We start from the raw sequence: 15,510 nt of genomic DNA on the forward strand, positions 1-15,510 counted from the left end.
TTGTGATTGCTTGACTCAGTATTGTTTGATTGTGCGTCAAAGATGGACACCAGCAAAGAGAAAATAAGCCATATTTTACAATTTTTCTTCGATAAAGGCGAAATCGCAAGCGGCTGAAAATGTGAATAGTGTTTATGGTCCTGATACTGTAACAGTCAATCACGTGTAATTTTGGTTTCGTCGATTCCGTTCCGGTAATTTTGATGTCAAAGATGCACCACGCTTTGGAAGGCCAAAATGGCAATAAAATAATGGAAATCGTCGAGTCCGACCGTCATGTAAGCACTGTTTGGATTGCCCAGGAGCTAAACATTGCACAAAAAACCGTTTGGAACTACTTGAATAAGGCTGGATATAAAAAGAAGCTCGATGCCACACGCACCTTAACGCAAAAAAACCTCATGGACCGAATTTCCATCTGCGAATCGCTGCTGAATCGCAACAAAATTGATCCATTTCTGAAGCGGATAGTGATGAAAAGTGGATCACTTCCGACAACGTCAAGCGAAAACGGTCGTGGTCGAATTGCGGTGAGCCGGCGCAAACAGTGGCCAAGTCAGGATTGACGACCAGGAAGGTTTTGCTGTGTGTTTGGTGGGATTGGCAGGGAATCATCTACTATGAGCTGCTCCCCTACGGCCAAACTCTTAATTCGGACCTGTCAACAATTGGACTATCTGAAGGAAGCAATCGCCCAGAAGCGGCCAGCGTTGGCCAATAGGAGAGGAATTATGTTCCATCAGGACAACGTAAGACCACACACATCGATAATGACTCGCAGAAGCTCCTTGGTTGAGAGATTCTTATGCATCCACCTTATAGTCCGGACCTGGCTCCAAGTGATTACCACCTGTTCCTGTCTGGCGAATAATTTTGCTGATGAAAAATTCGCGAAAAAGAAGCTTGTGAAAATTGACTATCCCAGTTTTTTGCTAATAGGGACGAGGGTTTCTATGAGAGAGGCATAATGGAATTACCTTCAAAATGGCAACAAGTTATCGAACAAAACGGTGCATATTTGACTTAAATCGGATCATTCTAACTATACTAAATAAAGCCTTCAATTTCATGCAAAAATAATGGATTTCCTTTTACTACACCTTATATATAATTGTAATATTAGATTTATGAAATAATAGCGCAATTACTACAGCGCCAATTCCTATTAGTCCATTGTCTTCGTTTATTTATTTGCATTTGCAATTTTTGGGAATTTGTTTCTATTATTATTTGTTATCTAAATCATACGTTCGAAGAACATTTAGATATGCTCCGGGAAATTTTCCGACAGTTCCGAGACGCCAATCTTAAAATCAATCCGGATAAATATCGACAGATTTGTATAAACAGATTAAAATAGACGTAAGAACCGACCTGACAAAGTCAAAGCAATAAATGAATGGCCGATGCCAAAGACGGTGAAATAGATTTGGCAATTTTTGGACGTAGCTTCCTGACTATTGCCGTTTCATACAATTCGCGATTATAACCGCTCCCGTTCACTTATACACAAAATCGCATGATAGAAATGGAGCCGGATGATGAAGCCATATATCAAAAATTAAAGAGTATTTTTACTGTTCCCTTCGCGTGTCCCAATTTTTCGAGAAGATTTATCTTATAACGAATTCGGCAGAGCACATTGTGCGCACTAAGGGTTCAGTGCCACACATTCAGCTTGTGCGCATTGTCTCAGTGCTTTAAGATTATCGTATTCGGCAAATGAAAACTGACCCAGTGTAATGCTGAATTTATATTTGGATCAATCGAATAAACTAAACGAGTTCAAAAAATGCACTGACGTTTCTGACAATGCAATTTGGCATAGCACTAAAGTAGTTCTACACTCGACCATGTCAGGGCAGCAATGCTAAAATATGTGTCAGTGCATGTATTGAATTCGCCATTATAAATTGACGTGAGCAATACCGATCTCGGAACTATACTCATACAAAACTTCCCGAAAGGGGAGTGCGTCATAGTATATGCAAACTGCACCTTAAATCAGGCAGAACGAAATTACAGCGCGACAGAGCTTGAATGCCTCGTATGGAGAATTCGCCAGATGCGGGATTACTTATCCCTTTATAATAATAACAGATCACTTTCTGAGATGGCTATAGAAACTGGAATTTCCCACCAAACATCTAGAAGATGGACATTCGACGAACTCCAGCAGTATGACTTCGAAATTAAATATTGGAAGAGAACTCTCAATAGAGTGGCCGATACCTTGTCGCGAAACCGATTACCATCGTTGTTGAGAAAATTTCTTGATATAAGCTCTTATAACATGCTAGAAAGATCGTACCGTATTTGATACCAATGTTTCCAATATCTGTCTGTCCTTGTCTGAAAGCTTGTTTACTGTGCACTTGCGAGTGATTTATATGAGCTTTGAACGTGCATGTGTATGTTCTAAGGCGAGAGTATAACACATAATAATAATAATCGACGCATGCGCATTACGGTGAAGCATTCAGACAGTGACAGATAAATGTTGGAGCCATCGACAGTCATCTAGCCCTTCCCAGTATGTATGTTTTGAGCGCTTTATAACAGTCCGCGATGACCCGTGCTAATATTCCATATCAAATCACGGCCAATTGTATCGACACGTCTTACACAATTTAGACTTTAAGGAAATAGCCTCCAAACAACAATGGAAACAATGCATACCTAAGGAACGTTGCGCGGAAATCTTAAGTGCCAATCATGACAAGGCAACGGCTGAGCATTTGGCAGTTACATGGCATGTAATGTATGATTTTCATGCGGAAATAATTCGTCATTTTCTGGTTAGTTCGCAAAAAAGATTTAAAAGTGCGAAAAGGCGAGATACAATAATAAAGCGTATCGTTAACAAAGGAAAGTAATGAAATATTTAGTATAAGAGAATATAAGTAGATACAAAAAGAAAACAAAAATATGATATCTGGCTAAAGTCGCGTCGGGTCGTGTGCGTACGTGCGTGTTTTATTTGTGTGTGTGTGTGTGTGTGTGTGTGTGTGTGTGTGTGTGTGCGCGCGCGCGCGCGCGCGTACATTGCTGTCTAACCGGACTCGTCATAGAATTTTTACCGACATGCAGCATTAGTGGGGCGCGCGCGAAACGCGTATATACGCCAACATAATCGCAATCGCGGCGATGAATTTCTAAACGTCTTCCCGACTGCAATGAGAAGAAATCCGCAATTCAGTGAGACGATACTTGATTCGGTCGGAGAAGCAGAGAAATCTCTATCTCGCTATTGTCGAGACCGATTAAAAGTGCACTTGCTGCAATCAAAGGTTGAGAAAATTCAACAAAGATAATATCCCCTATTGCTGGCGTGATAGAAGCGGTAGACATGGCAACTGGCTGGTGACCGAGAAAGTGACCGAGGCGGGACAGAGTACGCTCTGATTTCGGAGAAATCCTATCGGTGCAGCGACGCAAGAATTGTAATTGATCGGTGGCCAAGAACACTCGACAGGACAGAGTACTCTACTCTTGAGTTTTCCTGGCGATACAGCAGTTTTTAAGCAGAAAAGCCAGTGGATTATTATCGAGAACGCTCAACAATGACAGAGTAATCTCTCTACCATCTTTTCTCGCTACTGGAGCAGCTGATCAGGATCGGAAAATATCGGAACATGATCAGGAGCGAAAAGGAATAGAAATTGTTATTAGCGATTTATATAATTGTTGTTTCCGCTCGTAATGATGCGTATTCTCGACGCGTTTTTGCACGGCAGGCCGTGCTTTTTACTGTCACTATTTGATACAATAAATTGTACTGTAGTCTTTCCGCGATTTCGCTATCACAATGTAACATCAAATCATTCTTGATTTCTGCTGTTTTTCTGTTATTAATATATGGCAAACTTCCGATATCTGTGACTGTATATTTGCTGTCATTGTATTTGTTCAAAGAATGCTCGATTTTTATTGCATGTCTACCATTGTTCTATGGCAGATTATACTGTTAGAAACTAAACTTAATAAGGAAATAGCTTGACATCTGCTATAATATCATGATCAAGTTTGCTGGCGTACTATTTGTTATCATTTTGCTGGGTACAGAATCTCTAGAAACTAGGACTTACAATCAGAATGAAAAATTTATAAATTAGCTCAAGAGGACCCATAGACTGCCTTAATAGTAGGGTCGCATTCAGCAGACTCAACTGTTATGGAGCGCTCGCTGCTATTTGATGATCTAAAAGAATACATCAACAGCAGCAAGCGCTCACGGATCAAAGATAGCCGTCTAATAGTATGCCATGAGGACATTCCAGGTCGTATGTGTTATCAGACTGATTGAACTTATAGACTTTGTCCAAATTGCGATTAGAATTGAACATTCAGGATGGATGTAATTTCAGGTTGGCCGAATTGTAAGAAATTTAGAGGAAATAGACACAATAGAGAAGCTATCAGAAGATTTGTTCGCGTACTCCAATGAAATCCAGAGAATACTTGGGTAAAATGGAACAGTTAGATTCATATGCCCCAATGGTCAGTGATACGAACGAATTTAGAAATCGTTTTGTGCATGTCATTTAATTTAATCCGTTTTTTGAGATCGGTGCAAATAATATGGAATAGTTCGCATCAATTTGATATTAATCAATCAACGGTATAAAAGAGGTCATTAGTACATTAGATTAAGACGGATCTCAGAGTGGGCGATTTTCTTGTCGGTTTTCGCTTTAAAATTATTAATTAAATTAATAATGATTTATTGACAGAAAATCTTGTATTTTTTGTAGCTATCCATCCTCCATGGTCTGTCATAATCGTGAAATACTTTTTCCGACACAGCACATTCTTAATTATTATGCATGCGTAATATTATGTCCCAATTGTACCACCTTCGGAGGAGAAGCAAATGGAGCGTGCTCTTAATACTCCTCAGAGTATGCTCTGTGACTAACGCGAATATCTAGTATTCCTCTTATTTTGACTTTTACATAAAAATAAATTTTTAGTGCAAAAATGAAAATAAGAGGAATAATTTCCTTGATCTTGACGAAATCTTATTATCCAGGACATAATCCTGAACAACATTCAAGAAATTTTATTCAGTCGGACACATTGCGTAATGCTACTATCAGGTGGTACTGTAACTCAAACATCACTCAAAAAGTAATAACAAAAATATTTCTTTATAGCGTTTTGGAAAGTTTTCAACAGCAGTTATTAGATTCTGGAATCAAAAGTAGGGTGTTCCATTTAAAAAAAATCGATGTGACTTTGATCTGACCTTAGCGACGTCGCCCAAGATCAAAACTGATAAAATCAGTAAAATAGATCTATTTGAATTCTACAACTTTTATCTAAAACATTTTTCTGTAAAAATTAAATTTTTCGAGATATTCAGATGTCCCGATCTTTTTAGGATACCTGTGTAACATAGAGCACATTGGAATAAGTAGGAGCATGTTGGAGCCTGCGACACGAACAAACCTAGAGTTTGAGCTGCGTGGTTCAGAGACACGATAGAAATGTACCAATATGGATCAGCCTTTGGTTTAAATCCCTGATATTTTTCTCGTATTATCGTATTTATTTCTTACAGTGCTTTTAATCCAAATTTTTTAAGATAAAACAAAAGTTTTTACCTTAAATATGTAGATAAAACACTTATACATAAACTACTACAATTTATATTATAACAATAAAAGCCAATAGCTTTATAGCAATAAAATAAAACAAATCAGGAGATATTACCTCTTCCAGGGTAACACCTTTCCAATTGGGACCATCATAACATTGAGGTATATTTGCTTGAGTACCTCCGCACCAATGACGAGCACCTCTCCATGTAGCACCTCTCTGCACGTGCCTAAATTCAGAGAGATATCTTGCAACGGGATCCCTTATGATAGTTATGTAAAAGTAACGGCGCTTAATTCCATCTCCTTCAATTTTATTGAGTTCCGTATCAACACAATTTGTCAATTCGGTCCAATCCGCATGTAATCCACACTTCCAGCCAGTAGAGTATCGTGAGAATAACCAATTTTCGTTATGATTTGGACGGAAACAGAAGCAACGCTTGCGTCGTCGTTGACATGAGCATGGTCTTTGTAATTCTAAATCTCGCACCAGATGTTTGCCAAATAGTGTGCCACCTTTGAAGAAAACAAGAATGATGATATCTTGAATGCAACAAATACTTATTTTTTTATTTAATAAGTTTATTTATTAAATAAGTTCTTTACAGTTTTTCTAATTTTAGGAGAAGGGGAATTAATAGCGTTTCAGATTGATTGTGTTAAAAGTCTGAAAGTTATCAGCTCAATTTTACCTGAAATAAAATTCATTTAAAATGAATATATGTATATTATATTATTGAAACATCTAACTTTGATCGTAGGCTGGTATTCTTCTTCGTATTTGATGTATATTATTAAAACATATTAAGATCGTATTAAGTTCGACCGTAATAAATCATATACATAAATATGAGAATATGCTAATAATCAGTCAAAGATAAATGTTATAAATATATATTAATAAATAAAAATAAAATTAAACAATATTAAAAGCCTTTTCACCAACTTTTAGTTAAATTAACCGACGATCAACTCGCAGAAGTACCAACAGCAGTCTAATGTATCAGTCTCCTCTTTCTTCCTCTTCTGTGTTTAGTTCTTACATTAGTAGTCGTGATTGAATTAACTATTGATAAGTGTTAATCGGAATTGATGAAAAAGGCTCTAAGACCCGTTTCTACCAACGTAGTTTAAATAGTTAGTCCCTAATGACATTTGGTTAATCAAAGTTTAGTAAGATATTAGTTTCTACCAACTTTTTTCTGTATGTTTAAACTAAGTACATAAACTAAGTTTAAATTAAACGGCGAGTTTTGGTTAGAAATAGTTGAACTGCGATTAAGAAATATTATTAGGATCAAACATGCCATATAACCTTGTACTGTTATCTTCCGAGGACATTTAATATTTGTAAAAATGTATAAAATACCGTGATTTAAAAAGTTTTTAAGCATTAACTTTTTTCGATTCATATTTTCGATACTTTATTTAGAATTAAATTTCCTTTAAAATTATGAAGTCTGGCAGAAACGTTCAAATTCTCTCCTCTCTCTCTCTCTCTCTCTCTCTCTCTCTCTCTCTCTCTCTCTCTCTCTCTCCCCCCCCCTCTCCCTCACCCCTTTTTCTCTGTATGTGTATTTATGTATAAAATAATAATAATATACATTGTTGCAGTCTGTGAATAATATTGAAAAGTATTCTAAAGAAAAAGCTGATACACATAAATTACAAAGACAAGAAATAAACCGACATAAATCGAAAATAACTGCAATAGAGATATTAAAGAAGAAAATAAGTATGTACTTTAAACAAGAAGTAAATTTTCAAATAATCAATATGATTTGGAAAATATACCAAATATATATAGAAATACGAATTAATAAATTATAATAAAGAAAATGGTAATAATGAAAATCAAAATATGAATGAAATATGTGTTACACATATACAGATATCACAGAAGGTACATATACGTAAAATATATATATTGTTGCTGGTGAATAATATTGAAAACTATTGTAAAGAGAAAGCTTTGTAGCACAAAAATCACAAGAACAAGACATAAATCGGAAATAGTTTCAATAGAGAAGAAAAAGAGTATGAGTGTGGCACTTCAAAGGAAACGAAAGTTTTCAAACAATCAATACGATTCGGAAAATGTTAATAATCGCTGCACATTACGTAAGAAAAGGAAAAACAATATAAGTTCAAGATTTAATGTGCGAACAAAATCGAAGACTGAGTTAGTAGAATTTACCAGGTATTATAAGCTTAAATCCGCTGTTTTTAAGTCAGAAAAATAAATTTTTTTTTCCTAGAAAGCAAAAACAAATTTATTCAAAGTACTTGCCCTCGCTAAATATACATTTTTCCCATCTTTCAGACAATTTGTGTATACCACGCCAAAAAAATTACTCATCTTTCGAGGCAAATCACTCATCAAGCCATTTTCGGACGTCTTCGTAAGAATCGAAGTGCCGCTCAGCGAGCGCGATAATAGCGACGAAAATAGGTGATAGCCAGAAGGTCTGATCAGTAAGCGGGATGGGGTAGCACTTCCCAGTTGAGTGTCTCCAAGTAGTTTTGGACCATTGTTGACGTGTGCGATGGTGCGTCGTGGAGGAAAATCAGCTTGTCATGTCTTTTCCGATAATGCGGCCTTTTTTCATGCAGAGCACGGTGCAATTTGATCAGTTGTTGGTAGTAGCGATGAGCATTAACAGTTTCACCAAGTTTTAACAGCTCGTAGTAGATGACACCCTCCTGATCCCATTAAATGCACAGCATCGTCTTCCGTCCGAAGAGATTTGGTCTTGAGGAAGATGTTGATGGTTGAGCGGGATCAACCCAAGATTTCTTGCGTTTAGAATTCTGAAAATAGATCCTTTTCATTGCCTGTCACAATCCGATGCAGGAACGATTTTCTTTTTTTGTCTGGCAAGCAGAATTTGACATGTGTTTTGGCGCGCTCCATCTGCCTATCACCTGCCGTTCAGTTTATGCGGCATCCATTTTCCGATCTTTTGAATCTTCCCCATGGCATGTAGCCGCATGGAAATGGCTGCTTGAGAAACACCCAATTGCTCGACAAGCATTTTTTGTGATTGGATACCGTCCTCGTCCAAGAGCCTGCAATTGACACTCCTCAACCTTCCTGGACCGATTTTCACGCTTCTTGTCACTCAGGTCAAAATTGTCATTGAACCGGCGAAACCAATCTCTGCACGTTGTTTCCGATAAAGCATTGTCGCCATAGGCCTCCACAAGTATTCGATGCGATTCGGCAGCCGATTTCTTCAAATTGAAACAGAAAAGCAAAGCTTCCCGCATATGCTTTTTTTTTAGCAAAAAATTAGACATGATTACGAAATAAAAAATTTTTGTTGTATCAAATTGCTGATGATGTGCATTGGTTAATGTTGACAGATGTCAAACACATAAAAAAAAGTGTGTTGTGTGCCCAGGGTAGCTTTGTACGCTCACTAATGCTTATGAGTAAACAGCGGATTTAAGCTTATACACCTATAACATAAGATTTAAAAGTAAAAAATAAAGTTGAAGTACAAATTTTGAATATGCAATTAAAGAGAGAAGAATTAGAAGTACAATTATTGGAAAAAGAATTGTTATTAAAAAATCACATACTACAAAGAGAACTGCAAAAGTAAACAATTCAGTATTAAAATTGTTTTTTATTAACACATATGAAGTAATATTAATAACTGTGTATAAAAAACTGTGATGGTAATTATGTTTTCGTTTAAAATCTATATATTTCTACAATATAACAAACATTGTCTGCGATAATAACTGACAGCTATGTTTCAATTTATGAAGTACAAATGTTTATACAGTAGTGTAAGAAATGTTTAATTTCTGTTGAAATGTTTTATTTTTTACAGTTAATATAACCATGATATAACAGGCATTTCATATAGTTTAATATATTTTATGTTTGTACGTTTTAATATTTTATGTAAGATAATGACATTTTGTGTAAATTCAAATAAAAAGTTAACATAACACGAATATTTTTCATTGTCTTTTTACATCCCGTCTTTTGTATACCTCTTATATTTTATCTTGGTTAGTAATAGATAAGTGCAACACATATTAAATTTTTTATTAATATAAAAGACTGAAAAAAATATTTTTAATTATAGTAGATAATTGTCAATAATCATATATTAATATTTAATAATAATATAATTAATTTCAAATGACATGATTAATATAGTTAAAATTATATATAGTGTTCCACGGGAAGGTATTGAAACTAATCAGCTGTTATTTTCGAATGTAATTTTCGCAATAATTAACAAGATTAATTGATAAAAATTGCCGAAAATTGCTTTAATAATTTTTTACTTGAATTTTTTACTATCAACTTTACAGAAAAACTGCAAGAGACAATAAATGTTAATTTTCTTTTCATAGAATTCTAGAATTTTTTCAGAATTTTTAATACTGTATTTTTTTATATTAGTAAAAATGAGAAAGTGCAGTACTAAAAAGTTGATAAAAATTCTGAAAAAATTCGTAGAGTTCTATGAGAAGAAAATAAACAATTTTTGTCTTTTGCAGTTTTTCTATAAAGTTAATAGTATTTGAGTGAAAATTATTGAAGACCAATTTTCGTCAATTTTTAGCAATTAATATTTTGTTAATTACGAAAATTGCAAAATGATAGAGTACTTTTCTTCTCAGGCAGTTTAGTTCATTCTGCCCCTATGCGAAAGATTTATTATTATTTTCCAAACACCCTGTATATAAATAGCCGATACAAATCTATAGTAACGTAAATTATAGATTAATATTTTATTACAATTAGTTCAAGAAATTACAATTAGTTCAAGGAATAATTATTTTGAAATAAAAATCTCAAAAAAGAAGTCGTGAGTAATCAATACGCATAAAGGATCACATTAGCAAAATGTCATGCTATTGTTTAAATTTACATAACTTAAAATATATACAATTAAATAAAATATTAAATAACAAATAACACATTCAAATATATTTATGATAATACGCTCAAATTTAAGAAAAATGAGGAAGTAAGTGTAATTAAATGCTAAAATGTACCTCAGAAACGTTTCAAAATATTGGGTTGTCCGGAAAGTTCGTGCAAAAGATTTAAATTTAATTTAAATGAAATTAAAAATTTAAATCTTCTGCGTTTCAATTTTCCTTCAAAATCGGCATGAACTTTCCGGACAACCCAATACTTCAAAGTGCGTTCTATAATATAATAAAATATAATAAATATATGTTTAAAAAGTGGTTTTTTGTTTTAAACATGATTTTTTTCTAAAGCTGTTTAAAACATTATATATATAAAACATTAAAAACATGTTTTAAATAAAAAAAAAACTGAATGTTTTTTTAAACATGTTTTTTATCAATCCTGTTTCTCACTCCGTTCGGCGCACTGCCTCGCTCGCATTCTTCAACTTTCCAATGATTTTAAACAAATTTTTTCGGTATCAAAAAATTCAAAAATTTTTCAACAGCAAATTCAATTCTTTCTTGACAAATTAATGCCAGACGGAACTCTTAATCTTAAAAACTAGAGTCACAGTGATTTCTTGAAAAAAATTATTATTTCGGCTCCTAATAATCGGAGGGTAATATTTAAAAAAAAAAAATTTTTTTAATAGAAAAATGTCAGATTTCGAATCTTCATTTCGGCTATGATGCATTTGATATGATGCATATTAACGAAATTATTTCCATTTTTTTATACAGAGAGCGAGAGAAAAAAAGATGTTTTTGTTTTACTGAACTAATAGATTGATTTTGATATATTTCGAATATCTATTTTTTATATCGAATTTTTTTCCATACAATCAATACTTTTATAAGCAAAAAATGTGCTTTTTGCAACTTTTTATTTTACGCATTATTTTACACATATTTTCTTCATAAATCTCGAGTCTCGAACATACGCATTTCTTTTCTAATAGTAGCCTTTCGAGACTTTCGTGAAAAGAAATGCTGACTTATAATTTTTTTCTGGTAAAATTCTACTTCTAATGAACTATTTTTGCTACTTGAATTTATGAAGGAGAGGTATACTATATAACGCGCATGAAAAATCGTAAACAATTAAATATCTCGTAGACTGTTGCGTTTTAACATAATTTATATTATTCTTAAGAAGAGGGGTACATTATTACTACAATTTATTAAAACTTATTATACGTTATTCAGGATAACATATCTCTCCCCCACCTCCCATTTCCTATTGATGCCTAGGGCCGCCGAGCGGCCGAGATTGCCGAGAAAGCATTTGGGCGCGCCGCAGGCAAACACGAACATGGGCTCGTGCTTGTTTGTATGTTACAGTGCTGCACTACAATAAATAAGTGGCTGAACCTATAGGCGTGGAAAAATGATGTTTTGATGATGAAATTTATGTTGCGTGCCATTTCGTTATTATTTGCTTAATTGTGACTTGTCTCGTACTTATCAAAGTCGTAATTATTGATGAAAAGTTATCTTGGAATTTTATATATAAAAGCGTATAATATATATAAAACATTTTACTCGTTTCAAAAGCTGTCGGACCATGTGTTTCTGTCCGAATATAGATTCACTTTACGTGCCTTTTACGATCTAAACTGACTGTCAAGGGAGAAAAAGACTGTTTTCAATTTTTATAAGTATTTTAAAGTGATCTAGTCATTTTGTTTCATTCAAATTGTCTTTATTTAAAAATGGCACGCAACATAAATTAACGTGTCATTCGTCGCTTCGATATCACAATTCTAACTCGCCGCCGCGAGTCAGGAGCTTTAATAACAGATCTCGGACATCATTAGTTAATGTAATAATCGTATCTTTCTTTAATTTCATGTAAGTTTCTTTATCTTCAAGCATCTGCAAGACTTTAGATTTGTAATCATTATTTAATGCAACTCTGATATCATTCCTTTATCAACTTTTATTAAAATGACATTAGGATTTCGCTTTAGAAAATCTTTAGTGGCTTCAACATTTGTGCAATTCTAGTATTAACCTCATTTTTAGCAACAGAAAAAGATGGCAGTTTCTTAAGAATCGATAATGTAATGTCTCTAATCATAGCCATCAACGCTATACTTTAAATTATTTTCTGTGCCTTTAATGCAAACAATGAAAATTTGTTATTATCAAGTATGTAAATATGAAACCGGAATTTGCCAATAGATGGCTATAGCTGTCAATGTAGTTGCCGTCAGACGGCGCCATTGACGCCATTTCCTTGTTCTGACATCTGACAAAGATTTTCAACTCACAACAATACAAGTTTCATACAACGGTATAGTTTGTAATAGCGTTGAACATGTTGAATTTTGTGCCTGGAAACTACGATTTGTGGACAGCATTGATTTTCTGTTACCATTTGAAGAAAACTGCTGCAGAATCGCATCGAATGCTTGTCGAAGGTTACGGTGAACATGCTCTTGGTAAATCACAGTGCTTTGAGTGGTTTAAAAAATTCAAAAGTGGCGATTTTGACGTGAGAAACGAAGAACGTGGAAAACCATCGAAAAAATTTGAAGATAGCGAATTGCAAGCATTGTTGGATGAGAATGACGCTCGAACTCAACAACTCGCAGATCAATTGAATGTGACACGAGAAGCCGTCTCCATACGTTTGAAATCCATGGGAAAGATCCAGAAGATGGGAAAATAGGTTCCACATGAACTGAATGAAAGACAGCAGGAAAACCGAAAAACTACTTGCGAAATGCTGCTCGCCAGGCAAAAGAAAGTTATTTCTCCATCGAATTGTGACTGGCGATGAAAAGTGGATATATTTGAGAATCCTAAGCGTAAAAGATCATACTCCAGGCGAACCATCGACATCGACTGCAAGGCCAAATCGCTATGGACGGAAGACAATGCTCTGTGTTTGATGGGATCAGAAAAGTGTGATCTATTATGAGCTGCTAAAATCTGGCGAAACCGTTAATACTGAACGCTACCGACAACAAATGATCAATTTGAATCAAGCTTTGTGTGAAAAACGACCGGAATATCAAAAAAGGCAACACAAAGTGATTTTGCTTCATGATAATGCACCATCACACACAGCAAAACTGGTCAAGCAAACGATTGAGGCATTTGATTGGGAAATACTTTCGCATGTGGCTTACTCACCAGACTTGGCTTCGTCCGATTACCACTTATTTGTATCGATGGGACACGTACTTGCTCAGCAGCGCTTCACTTCTTACGAAGATGTACGAAAATGGCTAGATGACTGATTTGGCTCAAAAGAGCAATAATTTTTTTGGCGTGGCATTCATAAATTATCAAACAGGTGGAAAAATATATAGCTACCGATGGGCAATACTTCGAATAAAATATTTTTTATCATTTTCATGCAATAAACGTGTATTTTTTATAAAAAAATTCCGGTTTCATATTTATATACCTGATACGTGCCTAGCGATGGCGAACGCCTCATCGCGCTGGGCAGTCCTATCGAGAGGTGCGTTCGGCATGTAAATCTGAGATGGCAAGCTTGAGCACGTGATCTTCGAGCAATCTGAGTGCTAATTCTGAACGCTACAGAGCTGTAAACTATTAAGATTAAATAATAAAATGAAATTGTTTATTTTTATGAAAAAATACTCTATTAATTGAAAATGTCTTTTGTTTTACTAGAAACTGATAATAGTTTTATATATTAGGAAAAAAATGCGGAAAAGTTCGTAGCGTTTTTTTAATGCCACCTAACGGGAAAAACGCCATGAATGGTTTTTCCCATACCTAATACTAAAAATATAATAGATTGTTACACATGAATGTAACAGATTCATGCAAGATACGTTTTCTTAAAAGAAAATACTACATTGCAAAATAAATTTCAGCAATTTATAAGTTATATCACTTGATATATTCATTAGAGTCTTTAATATATGAATACAGTTTGATTTTATTTTGTTCTGTATGTGCAACATAAATTTTGTATGTGCAACTAAAAATTAACTAGCGAATTCTTTGTTTTCAAATATATAACTTCAAATTCATAAAGAGAAAAAGAATTAATAACTTACTTTCCTCATTAAATAATGTACTCCATCAATTTCTATTCGATAGCATTTGTTTGAGCGTTTGTAAGCTCAGACATTATAACAGTTCAAATACACTATTTGTAAAATAGAAATATTAAAAGAAATGAGCAATACAATTCAGTTTAGACTTGAGTCTGCTGAATGCAGACTCAATAAAATTCGCGTTTACACTAATGTGAATTGGTATCCACATGCTACCAGAAAGATGGGAAAAAGTAATGGCTGCAATGGTCATTACTTTGAATAAAACATTATGTACCGTTCTTTCATAATAAATGCTTAATTTTTGATTAAAAAATGGCGATAAAAAAATTTTTGATCTTATTTTTGAAACTTATTTGTACCCAATATTTGTATAGCAGCATAACTTAAAATCCCTTTTAATCTTAAATGTTTATAAATTCTAATAATAAAATTTGATTAACATTTAAATATAGTTTTTTTTAACATAGAAAAAATATTCACTTTTTGTCGCTAATAAATTAATATATGTTTCTAAGTTTCAATATTACTAATTAAAATAGAAAAATTCGTCCTAGCGCCAAATACAAACGCGCAGCGAAATAAGACTGATAAATAAGAAGATCCAGAGAGATGCACATCATTAGGCACACGTTGTTTACAAACGACATTGGCATTAATGTCTAGCGACGACGAACGCGCGCTTCACTGGTTTTATTTCCCCGCCCGCTTGCATTCGGCCCGCTAGGCCAAGCGAATTTCGCAATTTTCGTAAATTAATATCTCTCAACTCTCAATCGAGTATACAATGAATAAAAAAAAAATATTGTGACGATATTCCTAAGCCTTCTGCAGAACGACCGAAGCACAAAAGAAGAGTCTTGTACGTTTCATCTCATCAAGAACAGCTAAGTCAGCTGTAATGGCAGGAAAATTAG

General features: G+C 34.2%; 1 protein-coding gene across 6 annotated transcripts in view; it reads right to left on the reverse strand.

Moving 5' to 3' along the window:
• Nucleotides 1–15,510, reverse strand: part of LOC108692564 (heparan-sulfate 6-O-sulfotransferase 2) — a 199,525-nt gene that overhangs the window by 168,297 nt on the left and 15,718 nt on the right. For all 6 annotated transcript variants that reach the window (XR_001931991.1, XR_001931992.1, XR_001931994.1 and 3 more), the window contains one exon: nucleotides 5,716–6,119. Coding sequence is in view for 2 of the 6 variants with exons in the window: in XM_018200872.1 (XP_018056361.1) it covers nucleotides 5,716–6,119 (404 nt within the window). In the remaining 4 variants the exon portion in view is untranslated. The remainder of the gene's footprint in view (nucleotides 1–5,715; nucleotides 6,120–15,510) is intronic.

This window comes from Atta colombica, unplaced genomic scaffold (genome assembly GCF_001594045.1).
Source record: "Atta colombica isolate Treedump-2 unplaced genomic scaffold, Acol1.0 scaffold77, whole genome shotgun sequence".
Classification (NCBI taxonomy): domain Eukaryota; kingdom Metazoa; phylum Arthropoda; class Insecta; order Hymenoptera; family Formicidae; genus Atta; species Atta colombica.